General features: G+C 43.7%; 1 protein-coding gene across 6 annotated transcripts in view; it reads right to left on the bottom strand.

Annotated features, from left to right (window-relative positions):
• The window catches only part of rad51b (RAD51 paralog B), a 41,668-nt gene that overhangs the window by 6,126 nt on the left and 8,354 nt on the right, over positions 1 to 27,188 (bottom strand). For 4 of the 6 annotated variants that reach the window (XM_010882272.4, XM_010882271.4, XM_010882273.4 and 1 more), the window contains 2 exons: positions 19,052 to 19,161; positions 16,046 to 16,124 (listed from right to left, as the gene is read on the bottom strand). The exons of 1 other annotated variant lie outside the window; for it this stretch is intronic. In XM_010882272.4, the coding sequence (XP_010880574.2) occupies positions 16,046 to 16,124; positions 19,052 to 19,161 (189 nt within the window). The remainder of the gene's footprint in view (positions 1 to 16,045; positions 16,125 to 19,051; positions 19,162 to 27,188) is intronic. One more of the 6 variants, XM_010882274.4, reaches the window with a different exon arrangement.

Genomic DNA, 27,188 nt, shown 5'->3' with positions numbered 1-27,188 from the left:
GTGGGATGTGCTGGACAAACAAGTCCGATCCATGGAGGCCCCACCTCGCTAAGGTCTTGGTGCCAGGTACCACAGCACACCTTCAGAGGTCTAATGGAGTCCAAGCCTTGATGGGGGACCTACACAATATTAGGCAGGTGGTTATAATGTTATGGCTGATCGGTATATAAGCTGGTAGCATAGCTAGCATACAGAAATTGCAAACGTCCTGGTTGGCCAAGAAATAGAGCAGATGACTGCACCATACTCACCATAATGAAGAAAACAGAAAGAAAATGTCTGTCAGATCAAAAACACTTGCCAGGAGGTAGGCTACCATCTGCAGAACACATCACCCACAGAACTACAGAGGCTACACTGCAAGGTGCAAACCGCTAATTAGCCTCAAGAACAGGGTGGCCAGGTTTTAGATTGCCAAAAAGTCACAAGGAAAGTGGGGGGAAATTAGTCAAGACACACTGCCTGACACCTCATCTGTGAAATATGGTGGTGGGGGTGTTACAGCTTGGACACGGACGGCTGCCACTGGACCTGGCTCACTTGTCTTCTCTGATTACGGAAGCATTGACGGCAGAATTAGCTCTGACGTGAATTGTACAGAAACATTGTCTGCTAAAGTACAGGGAAACACCTCAAAGTTACTGGTTGTATCAAGAATAATGAGCTTTAACATGCTATGTTTTCAGGGACAAAAAGTAGAAAGTTTGTAACAGGTTTAGTCAATCTCCAAACTGAAATCCAACTGAACATTTGCTGAAAATGAGACTTAAGGCAACAATTACTTAAACAACAACAGAAAATGGCTGCAGGACATGCCTGTCAAAGCATCATCAAAGAAGATACCCAGCATCTGGTGGGGTCAGTGGGTCAAAGACTTCAGCCAGTTGGATATGCAACCAAATACTTAACATAAGTGCTAATATCGTTGGTGCCCTGAAATAGGAGGACTATGTATACAAAGAATTGTCATTTTTAAATGGGGAAACATAAATGTACACAAATACCTCCAAATAAAATTGGAGAACCAATAACTGAACTTCATAGTGGATATTTGAGTTATGAGTATGTATGCTTACCTTTCCAATAATCACAGAGGGTACAGTATGTCAGGATTTAAATCCAACCAAACATTCTACTGTCTACCATAACAGTGTGAAATACACAAACAAATAATAGCCACTATAGTAAAACAGAGTTGGGCTGGTTCATCTGATCCAAATTAAAGCTCACAGGACCAGAATGCACTAGGATGATTCACAAATGCTTGATTTCCCCAAGTGAGATCGATTGTGTGTGTGTGATTGTTTGGTAACCCACAAACTCTGTGTCCAAACATGGACATAACAAAAGTAGTTGTGTAATTCAACTTACATAACTGACACAATGATACTGTTACCAATGTCATTCTTTTTTTAACAGTTGACTGGGAGCAAGTTTGCACAAAAGTCATAGAATTGAGAAATGACACATGCTTGTACTCAACGAAAATGTATCTTTTCAACAGTATGGAAAGTTTTTATCAAGTTTATGCCTAAATGAGTCATACAATGTGTAGACATGGGAAAACGTAATTACACCCCCAAGAATATTTTTTTCATATTAGGAAACATGGGTATTTGAGCTACATTAAAACCATACTTCCCAATAAAGGTAACACATCAGATAACAAAATTCTACTTTGAAATAATTCATTCATAATTTGCAATTTCCTTATGCAACAAAAGTTAGTAAACCCCTACTTTCACCATCACATAAAATGGCTAAGACAAGAATCAGGTGCACCAAAAGGTGTGCACCAAAATGTGTTGAAAATCATCAGAGTAACGCTAAAGGCTAAAGCTGAACTGAACATGAACCTTTGTACCAGGACAGTGGTCCAAAACACATAAGCAAATTTACAACAGAAATGAAAGAAAAAATAAAGAAAAAATGAAGAAATTGAGTGTTATACAATGGCTGAACATGACTCAGCTGAAGCAGTACGGTCAACTAGAGTGGGCAGTTGTTGTAAAGACTGACAGACAGTTAGAAAAAACATGTACATGAAATATCAGCCAAAGGGGCCAACCACTTATTGAACGGGTATAAGCTACATACTTATTACCACACTATGAAATTGATTGTTGAGTTTTTTATGAATTAAATGAAATGATTGCCAGGTATAATCTTTCAGTGTCATTTGTTAAATGAAGTTACCTTAATCACTTCAACTTAACAGTGTTGTAATAAGCACTTTAGATTTTGGGGTCACAGGGTCCAGAGTCATATGACAGAGTACAGTAGTTAGGTGGTCCATTTATTAGTCCAATGCCGGCTGGGGATATTAGTGTAAGGGCATGTAATGCCCTTGTCTGCCAGAGGAACAATATGTCCTGGGAGGGTGGAGGCTTGCAGCTGTGATACAGGGTGACTCATTGCAGGGGAGTGGGGTCCAACTACACACAGACACACACACTCACGCACCCCAAGCCTGGGAACGTGCACACACACACGCGCATTGGAGACGTGTGTCTGGCGCAGAGAGCTACTGACCAAACGTCTGAACACCTGCATTTGGTATAAACCTTGGAGAGCGGAGTGTTCACTGCTCCAGGAAATGACATAGGGGAGCACAATATGTTTTAACGCTACTCTGTTTACATTAACGTCACACGCACACACACGTGCCCCCGCGACTATGTGGAGGGAATAGTGAGCAGCAGTTCGAGAATCCTAGCCTGGAGCGCTAGTGAGCACCTAATGTGTTGTATATCCAACCTCCTTATCCAACACTATTGCAAGATTCTATGGCTTTTCCGCTAAAAAGCTACGTTCAACAATCATCCCTGTGATGCAGCAAGGATTTATTAGTTTGTATTTTATTGTGTGTTGTCTTGGCACACAATAGCATGCCGCTGGCCTTCATTAAAAACGACGATTGGTTCTGCTTAAATAACAGCTCCATAAAATGTAGCCCAGTGTGCAGCCCAGTGTGGTCTCAGACCAAAGCAACGCTGAATGAACGGCATGCGAGAGGTCACACACCCAGGCTATAAACAAACTGTACTGTAAAATTAAATGATCAACCTCACACCGAGTCATTGACTCCCAATACAATCTTGATTTCACTCACAGGCTTTAGTTGACTATCCCTTCCTGTCATATAGTCTGGATATCCCCTTTCTTCCTCCAGACTTGACTACTTTCTCTCCTGTGTCAGTTTTTATGAGCCCTTCATTCCTGTCAGTGGACTTTCAACTACTCTTCCCTCCTCTCTCTGTGTCAGTGGAGTCTTACCTACTACAACCCCCCTCTTCCCCTGTCTGTCATTAGAGTCCTAACTACTCACCCCCTCTCTTTCTCATTCTCTCTGTGTCAGTGGAGTCTTAACCCCCCCCCCCCCCCCGTGTGTGTCTGTGGGTATGCTACTGCTCAGCACTGGAGATTAAAGTCCACCAGATTCCATGAGCGGCTAGGGGGTCGGGAAAGGTTTTTGTCCTCTCTTTTTCATTACCCCTCCCTCACCTTATTGTCTTTTCTCTCACAAGATAAAAGTCTTTCTCCATATGCAAGCAGCAGCGACCTTGGGACGATTCAAAAAAATAAAAGCCTTCGGAGAGAAATATGATCTTTTGAAGTGTGAGGAGCATTGGGGAAAAAAAACGATAGCCGGCTTAGTCAGGGAAGACAGGGGGAGCGCCCAAGAAAATAAAGAGTGGAGAAGTAGAACACTGAGAGGGAAATGAATGAGACGAGAGCTGAGACAGACTGAGAGAGGAAAGAAATAAAAGCGGGAAAGAGAGGGTTAGGGTTAGAGAGCAGCTGAGAGAGATTGAGAGAGGAGGAAAGAAAGAAATAAAAAGGGGAGAGAGAAAGAGTGAGTGAGGGAGACAGGAGGGAGGAGGGAGAGGAGAACAAAGAGGTCTTTGTGTGGAGTGCTGAGAGAGTGAAGTGGAGCCAGGGCTTAGGGAGTGTTTAACAGTGTACACTGACTGCATTCCTGCAATGTGATTACGAGCCGCTTTTAATTTATTCTCCTCCAGGAAACAGACTTAACTCTATCCCTGCCTGCCCTCTTGCCTTTTAGCCTTCCGTTTCTTATTTTTATGTCTTTTCATCCCTTTCTGTCTTTGTTACTCAGCAACATAGGTCTAGGCTTTTACTAAATCAGATAATTTTCTGTTTCTTTTTATTTTGCCCTAACTTCTTCTTGGCCCTTCTCTTTAATAACATCTGTCAGGCTATTGTGTAACATTCCCTCTCAACGGTTGTATATGCTGCAGTGCTGTACAGAACTCCAAGGCACTAGCTATCTTACAGATGTGTTGCATTAGAATTCGCATGAGGGCTCAGTTGCTAGCGGCAACGTATTGTACAGTTTCATAGTATTTACCTTAAATGGACAGTTATCAGTCACGTGTGCCAAGAAACAAACAGATTCAAACTGGCGGAAGACTTTCCTGTGTTAGTTCTTAGTGCATAAATACTAAATAGCTACAGCGTGGGACTGTTACTTACAGCGCTTCATTGATTAACCCAAGCACACTGTAATTGAACGTCCAGTGGCACGGCGCCAAATACCCCTATTTCCAAGTCCTATGGGGCGTGCCTGCTGGACGTGAGCTGAGCCCAGGGAGGACTTGAGGTACAGAAATAAAGTTGCCATTGGACAACACATTAACATTCTTATGAACACAGACTCTCTCTCTAGTCCACACAGTCTCTACATAATACACACACACACACAACATGCAGCCCAGAAAGGCATGTATACAAATATTTTCTTATTACCCATAATCCCATAGAGGCCACACTGGCAAGAGACTTCCTGGCAGCCATCTACTGCAGAACAAGAGGCATGTGGGAAGGGAGAGTGGAGGACGTTTGTTCAAACCAACAAGACACAGCTTATGGGACAGGGGGAACACAGGTACTCTTCTGCCCTGTCTGTCTGTCTGAGACAGTGTGTGTGTGTGTGTGTGTGTGTGTGTGTGTGTGTATGTACTTATGGGATTTGGGAAATGTCAGGCGCTCTTCTGACCCCTTGTGTCTACCAGGCCTTGAACCATCCCCATTCTCTGCCAGATGAAACAACATGTACTATTACAGGTCTGGCCATTGATCCCTGCTGAATGTCTGGTCTCAGCTAAGCACACAGCAGGCTTGGGTTGGGATGTATTTTACAGTCAGGCAGGCTGATCCTCGTTCAACTATTTAACGTGAACCTCTTAGCGAATGCACATTGAAAATGAGAGTCTGATCGTAGATCTGCCCGGGGTGTCTTACTCTACGTGACATTGACCTAGATCTCTAGGACACCCAGTCAGTTTGTTCATTCCTGAGCCAGAAACAAAGAAACCGCACAAGAACTGGAAGTGGAACCGAATCTGAAGGAGGAAGTGAAACATGATTTCATGTTTACATACTGGATAAATTTCCCTTTTCTTCAGTTTATAAATGTCTTGGGTTAATCGGCTGTCTTCTTTCTTTTAGTAGCCTGGAAACACGTGTAATTATTCTACAGAGCCATCACTAACCGGTTTGGTATAACGTCCATGTAGGAGTTAGATAAACCGCACAAACAGATCTGGGACCAGGCTACTTTCTCATGCTAATGTCAGGAACACTCCTTATTACTGAGCTCCACAGTGACTGGGGCAGAATGAGTGTGAACGGTAGAATGGGAGATATTAAGCATAATGGCTGCGGTGGCCTTCCTGGGGTTGATACATGATGTTGGACCACACACAGAGAGAGAGAGAGAAAACCCTCTAAAGCCCTACAGGCTCATTGCTAACCCAGGGAGGCAGAGAAAGAGGGGAGGGAGATAAAAAGAGAAAGAGAGAGTGAAAGAGAAAGAGAAGAAAGGGGAGGGGTAAAGCCAATCGGCCTAACCGCCACCTCCAACCACAACCACCCCGACATTCTCGGGGCATTTTCTGGCCAGCACATTCCCTTCCACCCCGGACCCTTCTCTGAACAACTGCACCGTCACAGACCAGCTGTTGAGCGTGAAAAGAAAGATTGGTTGGTCGGTGGAAGGGGGAGAATGAGAGAGGCAGAGGGGGCGAAGGAGAGGGCAAGTGAAAGTTGGCCTGAATAAAACCCTTTTCTCAAAGGGATCAAAGCGGGGGCTTGGCAATTTAATTCAGAGAGGATATTGGTGTTCCCATAGGCTTCCCCCCTCCCTAACCGCCTGAGTCTTAAGTCGCACAGCCACCCCCCCCCAACATGACTACCGTTATTCCCCTACCCTCCGTCCCACCGTGCACCGCTTCTGTTCTTACTCCAGTATTAACCCGTCTCAATGCCAAAACCTCCTATTTTGGAAATGAGGAACTGATGCGTAGGGGTAAAATGTCATTGGTCACAAGGACAGAAAGAAGCTCAGATGGCCCTCAAGAGCCAAGCAGTAATCAGGCGGTTAGAATGACACGTGATAGTGAGAAACAAAGAGGAATGTCCTTTCTTACTGGCTCTTAGCGAAGCCTTACAACAAACATCCCCACGGCGGCCCTCTTAAGCACAAAAAAGAAATGACATAACGCCATTTGAACTTTGAACCCAGCAAAACACTGAGGGAGTTCAAAGGGGGCTGCTGGTGCCATTGTGCTGCTGCATCTTTCCTGGGCTGCATTTAATAATAACAGGCCGGCTTCCTCTGTGTGTGGCTGACGGAGGAATTAGGAAGTAGCTGCTGGCCGACCTGGGTGAGGGAGTGTGTCCCTGTGCCTGTGTCGTCCAGAGGATGTGGCCGTGGCCGGCGTGCGGTGTGGGAACGGTGTCAGCCGTCAGGCTCCGGAAAGGTCAGGCCGCAGGAGAAACACAGGGCAGCACTGTCCGCGCAGCAGAGCCGGGCTTGGAAGGGACAGTGAATGAGGGAGGAAGGGAGAAACAGCTAATCCCAGCGAGCAGATGCTGGCGCCTCGGAGACACACGGCGAACAACAGCCGGGCCCTTGTCCGACTGACACCGCTGCTAAAGGTTGACAGGTTATAAAGAGCACGATGAGAGCGTGTGACTGACCGACTTGGACCTCCGACCACAGACGACACAACGTGCTCTGGTCTCCTGCGCGGGAGGTGTTGGCTGAGTGCTTTTTTGGACATGTGACACAAGCAGCCCTGTCCAGGTAGCATGACTTCGACCCACTGTGACCCTCAAGGTAGCCTCGTAAACCAGGCCTAGAATGTTGCTTGGCCTGGGGAATACTGTACCTATAGGGTTTTTGTTGTAAAGGGGTGGAAAAAACTTTTTGGCAGTAACATGTCAAAACACGTTAACCCAATCAAATTCTCTGCTTGTGCTAACACCTCAAAACACGTTAACCCAGTCAAATTCATTGTTTGGGCTAACACCTAACAGTAAGTTAACCCAGTCAAATTCATTGCTTGGGCTAACACCTAACAGTAAGCTTGGGAGGGGCTTATACAGGTGCTCACAAGAATAATGTCTTAGTGCAACAGTAGCTAGCTAAGTGAAGATGGAAGCAAAATCGCTAAATAAAAACCCCATCGAGATCTGTGGATGTATGTTGCGTTTGTGGTGAACCATATCAGTCTTTGAGAAACAAACATAACCTTTCCTAGGTAAATCGTCGTTATTGCGACCGGACTACACACTCGTGTTAGAAGATATAATAGGATCCGTAATGCTGAATGATGTGTTTTCTAAAGCGGTATTTGGATCCTGTCGCAATGTTCTGCTATAATATAAAGGTGTGGATGAGGTAGAACTGATTAGCGCTTTTGTGAGGGTAAAAGGCTAATTCAAAACTGAACTATTAGAGGTGGCGCGGCAGTCTCAACACCCAAATGTACCGAAAGATTTTCACCTAACGACTTTTCTTGTCCTCCGTCTCGTGTTCACCTGCATATGCTGCTGCAATTCCTTTTGCGTTCAGAACACGAACCTGATCCTGGATTATTGAAATCAGAGGAGTAACCACTAGTATCACTGAACGGTCCGTTTCCAATTTCAGTAAATGGCAAACTGTCGGCCATGCTTGATAAATGAAACATTTACTATAGCCTGTAGGAAGGCACCCCAAAACATATCTAATTTAAAAACAACATTTAAGCAAAAAACTATTTTGTAATATGTTGCAACCTAGGTAGGAACTAAAAACTTTCAGGAAATGTGTTCTATCCAGTTAGAAGAAATAGTGAAACCACACTAATCCCGCCTTCAACAAGCCAGTGAGTGGAGGTTTATTTGAAAACTAACATACAAATGAAATCCTGCCACTGAGAATCATCTGCCACTTTTTTTTTATAGGCAAGCTTCCAGACTTCCAGATGAGATTGGAGGAGTGGCCTCGCAGGACTACCATCAAGGTAACCCAAACACGTTGGATGAAAAGACGGTTCTGACTGGAGCTGAACCCCACTCGTCTTGACCCAGATGCACTGTAAGCCCGGGTGAGTATTAAGGGAACTTCTGAGTAAAGCTGGCGAGCCTGACTTGGCATCAGTTGACAAGAATGACATCCCCTCTCTGACCATGAGCAGCTCTGGGGCGTATGGAGTTTCTAATGGTAGGAGTGCAAATCTTCACTGTGATCTAAAAGGTCGTTGGTCAGCCTCCCATCCACTTGTCTAAAGTAAACTCTAGCCGAGTCTCTGTAAAAGAACTGGACGGGGACATGTGTTTAAGGCTCCCGGAAAGACATTAGCGGCTTGAAGGCACATTGAATCACTTTGTGTCATCACCCAATCCGTCTGGCTTACTCATATGAAAGTGACTAAAAAAGTTGGCAAGACCGCTCAAACAATTCCGGGACCAGGCTAGGACGATGACAGTCTGATGATAATGGGCAACCTCAAACTGATCTGGAATCAGGCTTTACTATCGTCCTATAAATCTGGGACCAGGCTAGGACTATGACAGTCTGATGATAATTTCTGAACTCAAACTGATCTGGAATCAGGCTTTACTATCATCCCACACTGGCTGAAACAATGCAGATAAATGACGTAACTGCTCAGGCAGTGGTCTGCCATGGTCTACCCGAGATAAACCACTAAAAACATGACTACCAATAACAGAGATTTTGGATAAATTACAGAGAGCGGTTGCCAACAGTGCTCATGTTTCACTCCCCTCAGACGATATGTAAACAGTGGATTTCTATATAAACCATTTAGAACGGGCTGGCCACTGACTGACTGACTGACAGACAGGCAGTCAGAACAATGGCTTCCCACAAACAAATAGCACACAAGACTCTGTGTCATCAGGCCATGGAAGCCTCCATTCTAAAAACCCAGCATCGGATATCAAAAGTGGAGATTAAAATATGTTGGACACCATCCATCTGACATTCCAGGGGTTTCTACATGTGTTTGTCAGTTTCTTGGCAACTTTAATGAAAAGCAGAGGAGCTCAATAAACTACATCTCGAGAAACGAAAGAGAAGTGCGGGGGCAGAGGACGGGGGAGAGGGGTGGGCGGGGGGATCAAGAGAGAGTTCAGACCTCACAAACCATCCTTCTGGTCAGGAGTTTGTAACAGACTGACAGGTCTGGGACTAAATCCTAGAAGACAAGAACCCAGGCAGCTTTAAACTGCTAATCTGATCAAACATTATTTCTGGAAAAACCCAAACGACAGTTATTATAACATTGCCCAACAAAACCAGCTACACAGACATGTGGAGCCTATAATGTTGCAACAGACCCATCAACGCTCCAACTCTCACCGCCCCCTCCATCCTTCTGAGCAGGCGTTTGCAGTAAACCAGGTGTGACGTGCAGTGTAATCATGAATGTCAAGTGTTCCAACACATCATAAAGGAGGCCTGGCTCTTCTCCTGGAGGAATTAGTGTGTCTGGGTTCACAGTGAACATGGGTGGAGATTGCTGGTCCAGGTAGAATCTTAAGCAGTACTCTGGGTCTTGCGCCTTAAGTGTCAAACAGTGTCAAAACCTTTCATTTACGACCTTTCATTAGGTAAAAGGCATATGTCACTGGTGGACAAATATCTTCCAGGTTCACTCCATTACTGTTATGGTGAAACAAAATTGTGAAGCTGAGTTGCACTGTACAGTGAGTCCACACCTAATCAGTGGTTCCCAACTATGGTCCTCAAGTACCCCCAACAGTACACATTGTAGCCCCAGCCAAGCACAGCTGATTCAACTTGTCAACTAATTATCAGGCTCTCATTGAGTTGAATTGGGTGTGCTTGTCCAGGGCTACAACAAAAATGTGTACTGTTGGGGGTACTCGAGGACCGGAGTTGGGAACCACTGACCTAAATAATCTCATGTTCAGGTGCAACTGTGCTTCAAAGTGGAACTTGGGAAGGGTGTGGTTAAAATCAAGGTGGGACAGACTGAGCCAGCCACAGTTTTATTAGTTGAAACAACATACACAACACCAACATAGACCGATCACAGACAACAACATCAACATAGACTTAACACAGACAACAACAACACAGAGCAAACAAAGACAACAACAGACCAAACAAAGACTAAAAAAAACATTAAGAAAACACAGACAACAACATAGAGCGAACAAAGACTACAACAATCGTTCTTTATACTTTAATAACAAAAGACTGTCCAAAATAATAAGACTGATAACGAATGGAAAATGTATAAATTATTTGATTAATACACATTGCCTTTCTGTAATTGTAATGTAACAATGCTTGTGCAACCTGAATGGGACATCAGGTTATTGGTTACAGCATCTGATTAGTACCTGAAAGGCTGCAAGATCTAATCAAGGTGAAAAAAATCTATCCTTGAGCAAGCCAGCTAACATAATTGCTCCGGTAAGTCAATGGATACGAGCACTGGCTAAATCACTAGAAATCAGAGAGGTCTAGCTCAACTTCATGATATCTTCACTTATATCAGATGGACCTCACTACCTGTATGCAAGACACTTGTAAATTCTAATTTAAAAAGGCCCTTTAAAGAAAACGACACCCGAATCTCTTCTGGCTCCAAATGGAAATACATACAAGCTCAGATCCTGTTTTAAGTTAACAGTACCAAAAAACTAGAACGCCGCTTGGGAAAAATTAATTTAATTACTCAGCCCCCTGGTCGTGGAACTCTACCTAAAACTCCATGACCCAGTGACCTTAGAGGAGTTCAAAAGTCAAATGGATTAACAAGCTGTGGAGTCATGTAGATGTTTCTAGTTGTCACGAGTTGCACTGAGTTATGTAAGGAACCATATTGTGTTACTTCACACGTACCAACACACACACACACACACCACACACTCCCGCATGCACACAGACACACACACACTGTTTGCCTTCCATTGTATTTGAGCTGCTGCCAGTCTCATCTGTCTATGTTGTCTGTTTGGTCCATTTTTATGACATATTTTATCCCAGCCTTGTTCCTCTTGCCAGGCCATCGTTGCGAAGAAGAATTTGCTCTCAACACTCGGTTAAACAAAACGTTTCATAAAAAAACGCCATCTGGTTTGTGAGTCTATTGGGGAGCGCCTCTCCTGCAGAGACTGTGAGTGCTTACGCGGTAGCGTGGCGGTAGCTGTGTAGGGCCACAGCTAAACCCATGGATTGGCAGGACCACAGCACGACGAGCAGGCTAGTTGAGATAGGGTCCATAGTCTTATAGAGTTACAGAGTTCTACAGGGCTGTGTGGTGACAGCACCCCCCCCCCCCCTTCATGAGCTGCCAGGTTGGCCACTTGAGGCGGCCCCATAAATAATCCTGAAGGCAATAACAATAAGTGAATTCCCAGGCATGCAGGATCTTGTGGAGAGAGAAAGGTGCTTCCTGGCTGAAGATCTTTTCTCTTTCCAATCCTTCGATGCTTCCATCCTTCACTCTTTATTCCCTTCTCAAACCTTCTCTTTGTCTCTTTTCTGTTTCGTCTCTCTCCTCCTTCTCTCTCGCACTCTCCAGTCTTCCCCTTTCAGGCACCTGGCTCTGTCTTGTTCCTGTCTTTCGCTAGAGAGAAGCCCTTTGCTTTTCACATCATCATCATGCAAGGCCTCAGCGGATTTGAAGTTCCTTTACAAACCCTCCACTTCAGCTCTTTTGTATGAACATTAAAAGGTATGGTGTGCAAATATACCTAGCAGCTAGCCCAACAGCCGCGTGTCTGAAATACAGCCTTAACAATCTATTCCACACAGATCGACTACACTTTTGTCAGTTGAACTATGTAAGGAATGGACATTTTTCATCTATTGTGGCTCCCAAGCCTCTGATTGTGCTGTATTCCACTGTGGTTGTTTACCACGTTACAGAGTGTCTCTGTCGGATTTCAGACCTGGGTTCAAACACTATTACTCTGCACCCTACAGCAGATCTCTGGGCTGCAACACAATTGAGCGTTTTTATAAAATCTTTTTTTCTCAGAATAGCAGATAAATTATAGTATTTTTAAATATTCCACAACAAAGTGCCTTTGATTCCTCGTTTTCACACGGTTGCAACTTCATGCGGTAACTTTCGCAGTGTTTTACTGAGTTCGCCCTGTGAAATGGAACCAGTGGTATGGTCCCAAAAGTGGACATCCCACCCTTTGTCTCATCTGGCAGGCCAAAGCAAACGCTCAAAGTATCTGAAAGATATCAAATATTAACATAACCCAGGAGCGGTGCGTGTGCCTGGTCTCCTTTCCCTGCGTGCTGTGAGAAACAGAGAGCCCATCTGACAGGCCAGGCCCGACGGATGAGGGGGTTGACTTTCTGGCAGGGCTAGTCTCAAACCCCGGTCACGAAACTCATTACAAAAGCTGAGGGGAAGGGAAGTTACGTAACGCCCAGGGATTGGACGGGATCGCCGTCTGCCGCTGCTCCTAACGAAAGCAACGTGCCATCGACGGAATGGTAATGAGATCATTTGATGAGAGGCGAGGAGCCGAGCGGCTGCTGACTGCCACGGGGTGCGTTAGTGTCACATTCAACCCCCCCCCCCCCCCCCCCCCCCCCCGCCCGTAAAGCACACTTTCCCTTTCTTGCATAACTGTACTTTCTTAAAAAATGACGATAAAACACTTTTTGCAGTTTTTCTAGAGAGCTGCTGGGAAATGTGTTTGAGATGTTTTAAACTGGTTTCCAGACTAGTTGGGTCAGAGGGGTTAAAGTTAGATCAGGTATTATTCATTAATATTCATGATAATATTTGTCTATATATTCATTATTTGTATCACCAACATCAATATATAACACAAGATGTTGCTATTGAGCATTACAAAAAAACTAAAATGACCGATGATGGTAATGTCAGTAAATACCAAGAGAGCTAAACCTAACTTGAAACTGAAACCACAGGTTTTCAATGGTCTTCAAGCCTGGAGACGGAGATGGTCATTTTGAAATGTTAACAAGCACCCCAGGACCAGTAGCAGCAAAACAAACAGGTTATTTTCTGCAAACGCATCCTCCCTTCAAAGTCAAACTCACTGCTGGTGTAAGAATCTATTTTTGTTTCATCTATTTTTGTTTCACAGCACCTGTTTTCAATCCATGTGACAATGCTTAATTAAGTCCAGGTGGTAAAATTTGTTGGTTGGTCTCAACAAAAGATTTTCTGGAACCTTTTAAATAGGCTACTGGAATGGATGTGGAGTCTAATTGTAGATTCTGTGACTTGGTGAACTCAAGATACAAAATCAAGTTCTGTAACTCTCCAAATGTGACGGTTGGTTTTTTTTCTCTGCATCCGTATTCCTCACAGTGTGTGCAAGACAATATGAACTAGCATCATTTCCCACACAATTTTACTATTCTCTGGTATTGAACTTTCATTATTACCCTAATATTGGTAATAGTACATTTAGAGTTTAGCAATTTCTTTAACACACTGCCTGATTTATAAAGGTCAAAGATTTTAGTACATTAATTCTGACACCTATCCTTATAGAGAAGATTAATGACCTGTGCTGTTCATTTAATAAAGTTGTTTGCACATCATGCACAATAATTTAAGCTGACTGCATCTCTCTCACTCACACACACACACACACACACACACACACACAAATGCTGACGCACACACACTATGACAAATGTATCTCAGAGAAGTCCAGCTCATGAGCTCAGTCAGCAAAAGCTTAATTTAAAATGGTAAATAACTGTGTTTCAGACAGAAAACACTGTTTTCGTGTAACCATTTGTAAGAAACATGCACAGAGATACATTCATACATGTCTTGGTTTTAGGTTCAGCTCCTCTGGGGAAACTGACTGCCACCACGTGATTATGTATACAATACAAATATTAATGATATCAACACTATAATATCTTAATAGCAATCCCCATAGGCAATACGCAATGTACACAGTACAGACCCCCCCCCCCCCCCCATTAAAAGAACCAAACAGGTGGAGGCAGGTTCACACCCGCGTGCTAGTGAGGCCACGCGTTGAAATTCTACGCATTATACCGTGTTGTATGCCTTGTTCTTATGCTATTCCAGTGACTCAACCATTAGAACACAATAAACGGGGCGTCCTGCCACTGCTTAATTAATACAGGGGAAACACTCACTCAGTGTGTGCAGTAAGGGCATCTGTTGTTGGCATGACGATGCAGTGGCGGAGGGAGAAAGAGCGAGCACTGAGGGCGGGTTTGTACCCACCGCACCATAAAGCCAATCAAAGCCCTGTGTATTCAGCAGAGGAAGAAAAGAAACCCCATTCCCGCCAGGAGAGCTCGGTTAGGACGCTGGCAGGAAGCAGCGCCCGCATCACATCAAAGACACACTTGTAAGGAGAAGGCCAGATTAACATGACCCATTCACTGGAGGAGTGGGAGAGAGAGAGGAGAGGCTTTCAAAGAAAGCCACACTGGCCTACGACAAGAGGATGCTAACGCTAAGATAGGGCACTGCCATTAGCACAACGCTTAGACGTTGATGGGATGTGTTCCGTGATTCCCACGATTCCCTATGTACTGAGAGTAAATACTGCGATCTGATATTTCTAAGATAATCCTCGACATGTCTGATGCAGGAGGACTAAACTGACAGGCAAATGTAGCGCAAGCTAAAGTTACAAAAAATGGTTTGAGTGAAACAACCTCAGAATTGCACCGATTACGAGTATATCTGGGTATCACGCGTGACAAACGAATACGATTACGAGCATGACGAGAACGGCACACCACTAAGTACAACTAGGCCTCTTTTTTCTTTTTTTTAAAGCAATGCTGAATCTACTAAAGCATGGAAAAAGACAGTATAATGTATCCCTCCCAAAGCCGAATGTTATTCTGTGATATTACATTTCCTATAAAACTTTAGCGGTGTCTGGCACCCACACCGATCAACAGGGGCCTGAGGGCTTGTGGGTAAATCAAATGGGTCCAAATAATCAACACTGACAGTGAGGCAGGGGTGTGCAGGTTAAACAGGTTACAACTCCAAACACACATACACACACACACACACACACAAACACCAAAGTGCCCCTATACAGGCCCTATCCAGCTCCCCACCGTCCCCACACACTCTTTTAGGCTTTGATTTATGTTACTGTGTTCTAATAAGATTTCGGGTTTCAGGTTCGGAGTGAAAACAGCCCGGTTAGTTATGGCAAGAACCTAGAAGGGCACATCTGTCCAAGAGGGAATCTGTGGTTTATGCAGTAGTCAGATACTGCAGATGGGAAAATGTGTGTGTGCAGAGGGGGGCACGTGTGGGCGAAGGAGAGCTCCTCTTTCACACCTCTTCCTGTTCTCCAGTTCACTGATGAATGTGCTGCTGGAATATTCAACAGCCAGGCTTTTCTTTCCAAGACAGAACAGAGAGCTGCTCCGTGGTAATATTTCCATATGGAGAAAACCTGTTCCCTGTTGCCTTAAAATCGGTCATATGACCATAAAACACTGAGAGGCGGGCTATTATTTCCTCTTATTAGACCAAACGAGACAGGGTCATGGGTTTTGTACATTGGGTGAAGAGGATGAACTCAACCAGAAAAGGCACTGTTGTATGAAATCCCTGCCCATTGGCTGGAGGTCAGCCTCAATACAGTCAGGCCATCTGCGCGGCCAGCTGCTTCGTATGGTGGTTTGACCGGAGTCGGAGACAGACAGAACTACGACTGGAAACAGGCCACTCACCCTCAAGACGGATGCCCTCCTTCTGGACACTGTAGTTAAGAACTGCAAATGGGGCCACCGGAGACTTGGCTATCACAATCTGTGAATGGGAGAGAGATGAGTGTACAGAGACAGAGAGAGAGCAGAGAAAGAGTTGAAGAGATAGAAAGAGATAAAGGTGAGCGGAGAGCGTTCTCACACAGCCCCATTCTCTAACAAGGGTTAGATCACACCGGAGACTGAGAGATGTTATGCGTTTCGGAGTGAGACATCTGCCTGAGAGGACACTCAGGTAGCGTGCTCCAGTGTTCCGGCCTTTTGTCATGCAGGCAGTGGGAAAGTTAGGCAACGCCAAGCAAAACACAAGGGCACAAAGCCAATGTGTAGCGTCACCGATGGGAGGGGGGCGTTCGTAAGGTTAGTCAGGTTTCGACAAGGCTGACAAGAATTTAGGACAAGCCACTTCAGAGGCCTCAAACCCCTTTCATAAACCAACATGCACAACACTCCGATTTGCCCACACCTTCGTGTCTGAAGCATCCAGGTATGTTAACTCCTTTTGTTAAACAAACCACCACCGATCCCTTGAAATGAACTGCTACAATACCATTCTTTCCAAAAGAAATAACTAGCCTGCTACAAAAGTTGCATGGCATAATTATATTACATATATTATTTAAGCGCGCTTGTTACATCTACTGTAGCTAATGATGGTACTGACAAAACTAGCTACTAAGGTAGCCAAGGTAAAACCCTAGGCTAGTTAAGTAACTACCTTTGTTTTCTTAAACATTGCACATAGCTTGTTTTGTTAAGCCTAACAGTTTAGACAGTCCAGCCCTAAAATAAGAGTCTTATTGGCTGCAGCTTATACAGGCCAGCTTTGGTGGAAATCTACATACGCAGCATCCAATTTGTTTCACACTATGACGGGCTATTTGTGATATTGTCAGATTCAATAAATACTGACTGTTGATGCATACAACTTACAGCAGGGTATACAATGGCTTGATTTTGCTTAACAAAGAATGTCAACATTATTGACATTAGTTTCAGTTGTATTGTTTTAGATGTTGGTTACACTAGTCTGTATTAGTCAATGGACTTCCTAAAGATTGTGCAACAGTATGGTGGTTTTTGAACCCCATTAAAAGACAGCTTTAAATCCTCCGACCTATAAGAATTCCTATCTACATCAATCTACATTAAAAGTATATGCCCACAAAATTTGGATTCATATTGGTCTGTAGAAAAGGGGGAAACCTAAACATTTTCTGAATTTGGAAATGTAATAGGATATTACTGGTCCCTCTGGATAGTTTGACTTCCACAATGCCCTAATGCAACATCATGCATGTCTCTACAAGCCAGTCAGTTGGGACTGTAGGAAATGGGATCACAGGGTTAGGTCACAATGACCATCACTGTTCTGTGCCCTTGCTGGCTTTGCGAAACATCCTGCCCACGTTTTCAATCCACATTTTCACTCATCAGAAATATCCAGGATATTCCAATATTATGCCCAGACATTTTACTGCTGCTCCACAGACTTGGAACTCAAAGACTACTTTGGATTGATCCCAGATCTGTTCATATCATCATGCCAACGTCAGATCATTTGGTACAAAACGACAAGGCCTCGCTCAGTTCAAATAACGACAGGGCCTTTTAGCTGCCAGTGACGAAAGTCAAAGCAGGAACTAATCCAAGCAGAAAGAAGACAGGTGAGGGTTGCTGCACATAAAGCTACAGACAGAGCAGAACTAACAAGTGCCTTGAATCAGGACTTTCTATGACAAAAATCACCCGTAAAAATAAGGAAGTGTAATTTGCTTGGATCAGTGTTTGCCTCCAATCGACTTACCAAGTGGGATGAGAGAGAATACGGAATAAAAATACAAATCACCTGACATTATAACCTCTTCCCAATGGATTGAAATGCCTTTTCTCCAAACCTGAGAAGCAATGTGCTCATTCTGTAGCTATAGGCATTACCTTGAGCAAGCTGGCTCACAGTGCGACCAGTCAGTAAAATGTTTACTATGAGGGGGAAAATCTCAAGAGTTGCACTAGTGAAAGAAACAACCCTAATGGCATCTACACAGTTTAAGTTTGCTTTCCTTAGGTGCATTTAAAAAAAAGCCAAGCATTTATCTCCACTTTGGCACTAACCAGAAACAGATGTCTGCCGTCACTGCTGTTGCTTTATTTCAGTTAAAAATAAACCTGAGTGCTATTTCACTGAGGGGATTAGATTACCTGTGGTCGGTAATCAGTCACTTTCGCTAAACCCACTCGAATTAGGACCAGTGTGAATAAATGCCGTCTCAGTGATTTTCAGAGGCATGCGTGGCTTTGCGGACTGCAGCGCCCAGTCATGTTTTCAAAACCGCGGCACCCACAATAACATGTCATTAACTCTGACAGAGACATGTTTTCGCTAATCAGTTAAATCTAGACGGAAACGGTGGTGGAGATGAACGTTTTGGAGGATAGATAGAAGACTGTCTGGAGTTCAGTCAGGCACGGGGCGACCGGCACAGTGGAGCAGTGGAGCATACAAACAACGACAAACAGGACGACAGACAGACAGAAACAGACAGACAGGGGCATACACACAGTGCTAGTGAACCAGTACATAGATCCAGTGGACCAAAGCAGCACACATGAAGCCTTAATGGACCAGCAGTTGTGGACTGTTGCTTTTCCTTTCAAAGCATGAAAGGGAGGGGGATTTGGATCGTCAGAAGAAAAACACAGAGCCTTTCGTTAGGGCCTCCAAGGCTTTTTGCAGAGTTGACCACAGGAAGGGACTAGACAGAGATTGAGCGCGTGTGTTTGTGTGTTTCCTCAGCAGATAATCTGAGCGCGGTCAGATTTCAGTGGGTTTAACTGTGTTCTTTGAACGTCGGGTAATAACAGTTCTGGATAAGATCACAGGAGCAAAAAGAAGACACAGGAGGACAGTCCCTTTTCCATGGTCAGTAGAGCTACAACATTGTCTTCGTTGCCACCATCAGATCTCACCTGTCGTTGTCGCGCATCTACATACTGAAAGATGAGGCGGGTGTTGACACTGTGACTCCACGTGTTGCCCAGCGCCGCCGTCACATACCCAGAACCCTCCTCACTTGGCACTGCAACACACAACCAATACACATCACAGGAGTTGACTTCATCAACACTTGTATTAGGTGTAATCTTAATTCATTTCATATGTAGTCAGTCACTTCCAAAACAAATGGCCAACTTGATAACTATAAAAAATTTTACTATTAAAGAAACAATACAAAACAGGGCTTGACATTAATTTAAAGGCACTTGCTGGGGCTATGGGGAAATGATATATTTCTTCCAAATATTTTGGGTGTTCCATTAATTCCGATTTCAAAATTATAGTGTGAGAATGTCACAAAACATTTAAATCCCAATTTGTACTGTGCCTTTAATTCTAGTGTGCCTTTATGTATTACGGTTGTTTGATATATAGAGGAATTTCTGTAGCACACGATGCAGTTGGCAAAACAAATGGCCACTGGATTGATTGAAATAATTATAATATCATTCTGCCAGACAAGCATAGGCTTCGTAGCTAACTAACGTGTCATGTTAATATTTTTTGGCTAAACATTTTCATCTAGGCACGCTAGAAGACGGTAAAAACTGCAACCCTGCTTCTTGATGCTAATTGAATAGGCTGCAGGGGAAACACTGTAATGAAACCTTTTTCACGGTCGGTTTTTAACTGAAGAATGACAAATACTTTGACAAGAAAACATTTCCACAATATTTTCTTTCTTACGCATAAGGTACAAATTGAACACTAGAGTCAACTCAGAAAAGTCTAGTTCAACATTACCAGAGCTAAATCTCACCTGCCACAAAGCTTCTTCCACCCCTAAATATTTGAAAGGAGGTGAAATATATCTATTACATAAATCTTGAAAATGTGAATCAATTTGGTCATTTTGGAAAAACTGCAAATTGACAACTTGAAGCTTGACAGGCGACAGTATAGGCTTATGACTAGAGCTCATTTAAATATCTTATTGTTTACACCATAGTTAAAGACAGAAGTACAATTCCTACGCCTGGACCAAACCATGATTCATAATTTCACTTTCCACACGGTCTGACTTCAATGTTTTTAAGTGTTCGCAACCAGCAGCATGTAAATGATTCCACTGCATTCCCTCATTCCTGACGCAGCTGCTAGACAAACCCTAGTTAAAAAGTTCTATCTTATGAGCGACATAGATGGATTACCACACCTTGAAGAGTATAAAGTCACCAAATAAGGGGTGTGTGTGCGCCACCTGACACACTTATCATTGCTTGCTTTTTATGTGACCGTGATTCATTCTGATCCCATGACATCAATAAACCCTACCTGGGCCTGGCAAGGCAAATTCTGTCTACTGATGGACGATTCCTGGTGGGCGGAGGTGTGTCCATGACTGAGTGTGTGTGTCTGCAAGCATGCATCTGTGCACGTGTGTGTGTGTGTTTCCGTGGTTGTGTATAATGTGTACGTTGCCTGCACTCTTGTAACATTGTAACCCGCGTCGTAATGTTGTGTCCTGTCTATTCTCTTCCTTCGTGGGGTTTTTCCATGGAGTAAGCAAGGATTCGGCTCACACAAGTGTCCTATCAGCAAGTCTCACTTCCTCAAAACATTTCCTGTGGGAACGTATGCGGGGCAGCGAAAATAAAGCAGGCAAACCACCGCCATGCGAAGGAACAGCCCCCAGCTGCATCGAACCACAGCAGAAGAAAGACAATTCGTTGAAATATCCCAATGTACTGAGAAAAAGACACGGAGCGGAAAAGCAGTATAAATACTAGATAAAAACAAAGACGTTAAAACGTAACTGAGTAAACAACTGGAAAAGAGGAGCCACACAGTACTATACGAACACCCATTTTGTTTGAGTCATTCTAAAGTTGAATATAATGAAAAGGAAAGCACTGGACCTTGGTGACCCAACTGAACCACTGGGGCTCTTTCGCTAACAATCTGTGGACAAATGGCCCATATTTCCTGAGTTTGGGAACTGAGGCAAAAGAACGAAAAGGGGTGGAGAAGGAAAGAAAAGGGGTGGAGAAGGACGAGGAAAGAAAAGGGGTGGAGAAGGACAAGGAAGGAAAAACACAAGAGAGACAAAGAGAAGCAACATGGGTAATAGAGAGACGGGAAGAGGGAGAATGAAAAGGAAAGGGAAAGAGAAGGAACGTGATGGATAGAGCAAGAGAAGGAATGACAGGGAAATAATGAACATATAGCAAAAGAAAAGGAAAACAGAAGCAAATAAAAGGAAAAGAGGGAAACAAGGAAAAAGAAGGAATGACAGGGAAAGATAAAGAGAGGGAAATAGAAAGACGAAGGGCTTGAGGGGCAGACTAAACAATCTCCATGTGTGCTGCAGACATCTGCTGTACAGCTCCCTGGAGAAGGATGGGAGACTATCAGCTTATTTCCCCTGCCTGGCTCCTCCTCTAACTGTTAGACAGTCCTCCAACACAAACACAAAAACCTCACACACACTCGTCTACCCATGCAAGCACACACTTTTTTGCTATAAAACTGCAAAAAAGTTTTTCTATCCATGTCAATATGGGTAGAATTGCAGGAAACGTGCTGTAAAACTACAATGTTTTCTCTCTGTAGATTGCAAAATGAGGAGAATTACATAAAAATGTGTAATAAAAGTGCCAAATCTCCTCTCCAAAACGTATCGAATTACATGAAACGTCTTCTCTCCACCCCATGGCAAAATATAGCCAGAAGCCCTTCTGGAACTCTAAATAAGAACAGACCTTGCATGACGGACCTTTCCCTCTCTATGCTACTAGAGAATGGACATCATTCGCTGCAGGAGGACTTGATGTCTGACAGTGAGAGATTTCTCTGGAAACGCTACACCGCCGTGCCCGAGAAGGAAGAGCTTCAATAAACACGTCCAGTAAAGATGTCTACCTCCCCCTTTTCCCTAACCCTCTCAACAACTATCTCCCTCTCTCTCTGCATCCAATTTAACTCGGCTTGTTGTTTCCCACAATCTGTTTGTGCTTCCCTCTCACTCTCCCTCTGTTTCTCTGCCTTGTTATCTTTATCGCCCTGTCCCTTAGTAAACCCTTGCGGCCTGGTGGACGGAGTGTTCAGTGCCGTGTGGCTGTGGGACCGAACCCCGAGGGAAAGACACGGCGGTAGATTAGGTCAATCGATTGGGGGTGGGGGGGGGATGCAGATAAAGACCCAGAGTGAGGGCATGGAAGACTGGCTCAGTGTGCTGCTGGCTGCCTGCACACAAGGGCTGTCTCAGGGGCCTGAATCACTGCAGCCTCTGTCATGCACAGTCAATGAAGAGCCCTGCTGCTGACAAAGGGAGTCGGTCAGTCAGCCTCGGTCTGTCTGTCCGGTCGTCTGTCAGTTCACTGCTTGCCTGGGTTTAAACACCATTTGAAATCCTTTCATGTGATTCGGTTTGTCTGCTTTAGCCTTCCGTGAGTGCCCACTGGCAGGGTTAACACTTCCCGGGAGTATTATTTTTGTGACGATGCACCAGGCCGCCTTGGTCGTCTTGAGTGTTTCTAATAGTTGGCCAATTTTGAAAGGTTGTCTGTATGTCTATATATGTCGCTGGACCTGTCTGTCTGTCTATGCGCCTGTCTCCACAGTGCTTGGCATGCCCCCCCCCATCTCCCGTCTAACCTGCGTGGGAACACAGAGGGTTAAGCCACACCGGATAACTCAGTTTAGACTCTATTAAAGACTATTTTTATTTACATCCCTCCAAGCCCACAACGAGGGAGGGGTGCACCCCACCACTGCCCCCCGTCACCCCAATAACAAACACAGAAGCTTTGTGATAGCAGCCTTGCCCAAAACCAGTTCAAAACCCACCAAATCCTAGCTGTTGATGCTAACATTTTCTCTTTATAGCTTGAACAGCCCTTTCAGCTTACAGCCCATTAACCCATGCTGGGGCTAAATAGGGCAGATTTGACTGATAAACAGCAGAACTGGAATGCAGTGTGGGCAGAGTAACACACCACACTTGATTCCAGAACTCAGGTCTTGCTCTTTTAAGTACTGTATGGGTTTCAACAGACAGTTGGTCTAAATGGGTTTAACGAACAGGATCCAAATCTGCCCTGGTCTTCCCCACTAAACGTCTCGTTTTTCAAAGGTTTTGTTGTCCAAATGAAGAGGAGCGCAAGTGTCCTGAAAGATTTGACTGCGAAGATTACAATAGATTGCTTTGATGTTGTACGAGAAAGCCACATTTGAAAACTAATGTTGTTTAGAGTATCAATGTCTAGGATCACTATGTTTTATGTAAAGTTACATGGATGCCATCTGTCTTTCCCTAGGTGGTCACAGCCTACATTTTGTGAAGAACTGCCATATTGTGAAGAACTTTTGGCACAGAACAAGCATTTGAAGGGACTCATGAAGGCGTTATAAGAGCATCATTACTAGCTGTTCGTCTGATGTGGATTGTGGAAGCGTAACATTGTAATATTGAATTTGATAACTTAGCTGCTCATGCTGGCAATGGAATAAGCTTTCAAATAATGTCCATCTGACCCAGACTGGATAGCATAAATAACAAATGTATGAGGGCTGGTGTGTAGAGGGCCCACGTTAAACTCCTTCAGAGAGTTGTGTGGCCTCTTGGAAATATAGGGTTGTTGATTAAATCTAGGGTTATCAATTAAACCTCTGGAATATTTGTTTTCTAATTATTTTGCACCTACAGTTCACTGAAAAGAGCATTCACATTCTTGTGAGTATTTTCAGATTTCATTACTTTTAAAATGCTGTAAAAAAAGAATACCAGCTTAGTTTGTAGAGCATGGCACTTTCAAAACCAGGGTTGTGGGTTCGATTCCCACGGTGGGGCAGTACAACAACATATGCAGTCACTACCGTAAGCTGCTCCAGATAAAAGCAGCGGCTAAATGATTTTTTAAGTGCTCTCAGCTGTGGCCTAAATGCAGAAGCTTTTATTTCTGTGAGAAACATTTCTGTTTGGCCACACCCATACCTTAAGGCCAGTTCTAAAGGGTTAAAAGTAAATTTGATTGAGTTTGAGTTCATTTGTGGTCCTTCACAACTCAGTCGGTAGAACATGAAGTGTGGAACGCTAGGGGTTGTGTGTTCCAGTTCCCACTAAAGCCAACCCTAAGTAAAATGTATGCATGCAAGACTATCCCTTTGGATAACAAAAAACATCTGCTACATGGCATATATTATAATAACACATTTAGCATTAGGAATCACAAGAGCCTGTTCGAAATAGCCGGATATACAGTTAGCTTCGGATATATTTTGACACTGACACAATTTTCATTTTGGCTCTGTATGCCACCACAATGGATTTGAAATTAAACAACCATAATGCGACTGAAGTGCAGACTTTCAGCTTTAATTCAAGGGGTTGAACAAAAATATTGTATGAAATGTTTAGGAATTGCAACCATTTTCAAACACAGTCCCCTTATTTCAGTGGCTCAAATGTAATTGGACAAATTAACACAATATATATAAAAAAAAATGTTTATACTTTGTTGAGAATCCTTTGCAGGCAATAACTGCTTGATGTCTGGAACGCATGGACATCACCAAACGTTGGGTTTACTCCTTTGTGATTCTTTGCCTGATCTTTACTGTGGCTGTCTTCAGTTGTTTTTTGTTTGTGGGTCTTTTTGATAAAGTTTTGTCTTCAGCAAGTAAAATGCATGCTCAATCGGGTTGAAACTGCTTCTGTCTTCTGTCACATCATCAATAAACACTAGTGACCCCGTGCCATTGGAAACCATGCATGCCCATGCCATCACACTGGCTCCACAGATGATGTGATATGCTTTGGACCATGAGCCGTTCCAAGCCTTCTCCATTCTCTTTTGTTCCCATCATTCTGGTACAGGTTGAGTTTCATCTGTCCAAAGAATTCTATTCCAGTACTGGCTTTTTTAGATGTTTTTTAAAGTCTAAATCTGGCCTTTCTATTCTTCAGGCTTATAATGGTTTGCACCTGGTGGTGAACCCTCTGTATTTGCTCTTATGACGTTTTCTATTTATGGTAGACTTGGATAATGATATGCCTACCTCCTGGAGATGGTTCTTCACTTGGCTGGATGTTGTGGAGCGTTTTTTCTTTACCATGGAAAGGATGCTATGATAATCCCCCACTGTTGTCTTCTGTGGACGTCCAGGCCTTTTTGTGCTGCAGAGCTCACCAACGTGTTCTTTTTTTGTCAGAATGTACCAAACTGTTGGTTTGGCCCCTCCTAATGTTCCTGCTATCTCTCTGATGGATTTTTATATATTTTTTCAGCCTAAGGATGGCCTGTTTCACTTGCATTGAGAGCTCCTTTGACCGCTTGTTGTGGGTTCACAGCAAATGCAAATGCCACATCTGGAATCAACTCCAGACATGTAACCTGCTTAAATTATGAAGAAATAATGGAGAAACAGCCCACACTTGTCCATGAAACAGCTTTGAGTCAATTGTCCAATTACTTCTGGTCCCTTGAAAAAGAGGGGGCTACATATTAAAGAGCTGTAATTGCTAAACCCTTCCTCCAATTTGGATGTGAATACCCTCGATTTAAAGCTGAGAGTCTGCACTTTAAGCCCATATTCCTTATGTAACTGTAACTTGAATACATTTTGGTAAACAGACAAAATAACTAAACATGTGTCAGTGTCCAATTATTTCTGGACCTAACTGTATATTCACCATTGGTCATATTTATGTTATGACAGGATTCTCTTCCCCATCACACTCCAACCTTCACTCAGAACTTCAGGCTTTCTACACTCTTATGACCAGTCAGCCCAACCTGAGGGTCGGGGGATGTTCTATGCCCTGCTTTGGGCATCACTTGTCTCCACTGTTGGCATCCAGCTACTGTTGGCACCGGGTGGGCTATTGAGTTTTCATTAAAACGAGGTCAGCGGGAACTTCAGTCAGACAACTGCAGTCCCACTAGTCAAAACTCTCAGAGAGCTAGCACCAGCTTCAAATGCTCCATGTCTAATATTATGGAGATCTGAATGAATGCGTCTATTAGACATACAGAAACAATAGTCAGACAATAACTGCTTACAATTAACCTGAAAATACACTGATGACAACCACAGCATGATATTAATCGGACATGAATTCAACGATAAAGTCGCATATGCCCAGTAATGTCTCCACACAGCACCAGAGGCTTCCTGGAGCCCAGAGCCACTGAATCTAAATCAGGTCCAAATTAGGGCTACACAATGAATCAAAATATAATTTAAATTGCAATACTGACATGAGCAATATCAAAATCCTACACGATTTTTAGCTCCAAAAAATGTGAATGATATGTGTTTCATGCAAGGCAACGGGCATGCATCGCACATCCAGATTATTCATTTACAGTTGCTTTAGGTATTCTTGTAGATAACCCGGACAAATTTTTCTAAATACTTGATGGTTTTTCAATGTTGGTTTGAGTTAACACTGCAACTGCTAGCGAAGACTTCTGCTTCAAGTTAGCAAGAGGCACCAAGGTATTGTCCCACATACACAGCAGCATCGTTGTTAAAAGTTTCAGCTTCAATGTCGGTGCCTACAAAAAAAACTTAATACGGGAGAAAATACTGGGTTGAGAAATTTTGCCCAACTAGCTATGGCAACGGCACAAACATAGCAAACGCTGCAAAAGCCATTGCATTAAATGGCCAGTTAAATTAATAGTTCCACACAGTCTGCACCTTCAAATTGGCAACAAGTGTAAAATAGGCATTCGGTTTAATAGCACATTACGTTGGCTATGATCTCAATTTTTTGGTAAGATTATCTACGCTGTTTTTCACCCATGTTTGAAAATTGAAATCTTGTGATTCCTAATGAAATTTTATTTAATATTTAATCCAAATCGTGCAGCCCTATTCTAAACCAGACCATCCCTCACACTAGACAGAAGGCCATTTCAGACCTCGCCTGTCAAACCCATCACGCTCGACACCCAGTCCCCCCCCCCCCCCCATGGCAGGACCCTCGAGACCATCAGACAGAGAGTTACATTTGAATGGAAACTGAGATGCTGGGATAGCTGGTTTAAAACTGCATAAGAAGAAACCTGCCCGGAGGAGACAAAAGGGGGAGAGAAAAAA

Source organism: Esox lucius, chromosome 18 (genome assembly GCF_011004845.1).
Source record: "Esox lucius isolate fEsoLuc1 chromosome 18, fEsoLuc1.pri, whole genome shotgun sequence".
NCBI lineage: Eukaryota > Metazoa > Chordata > Actinopteri > Esociformes > Esocidae > Esox > Esox lucius.
The sequence above is the reverse complement of the archived record's forward strand: the minus strand, read 5'-3'. Positions and strand labels throughout refer to the sequence as shown.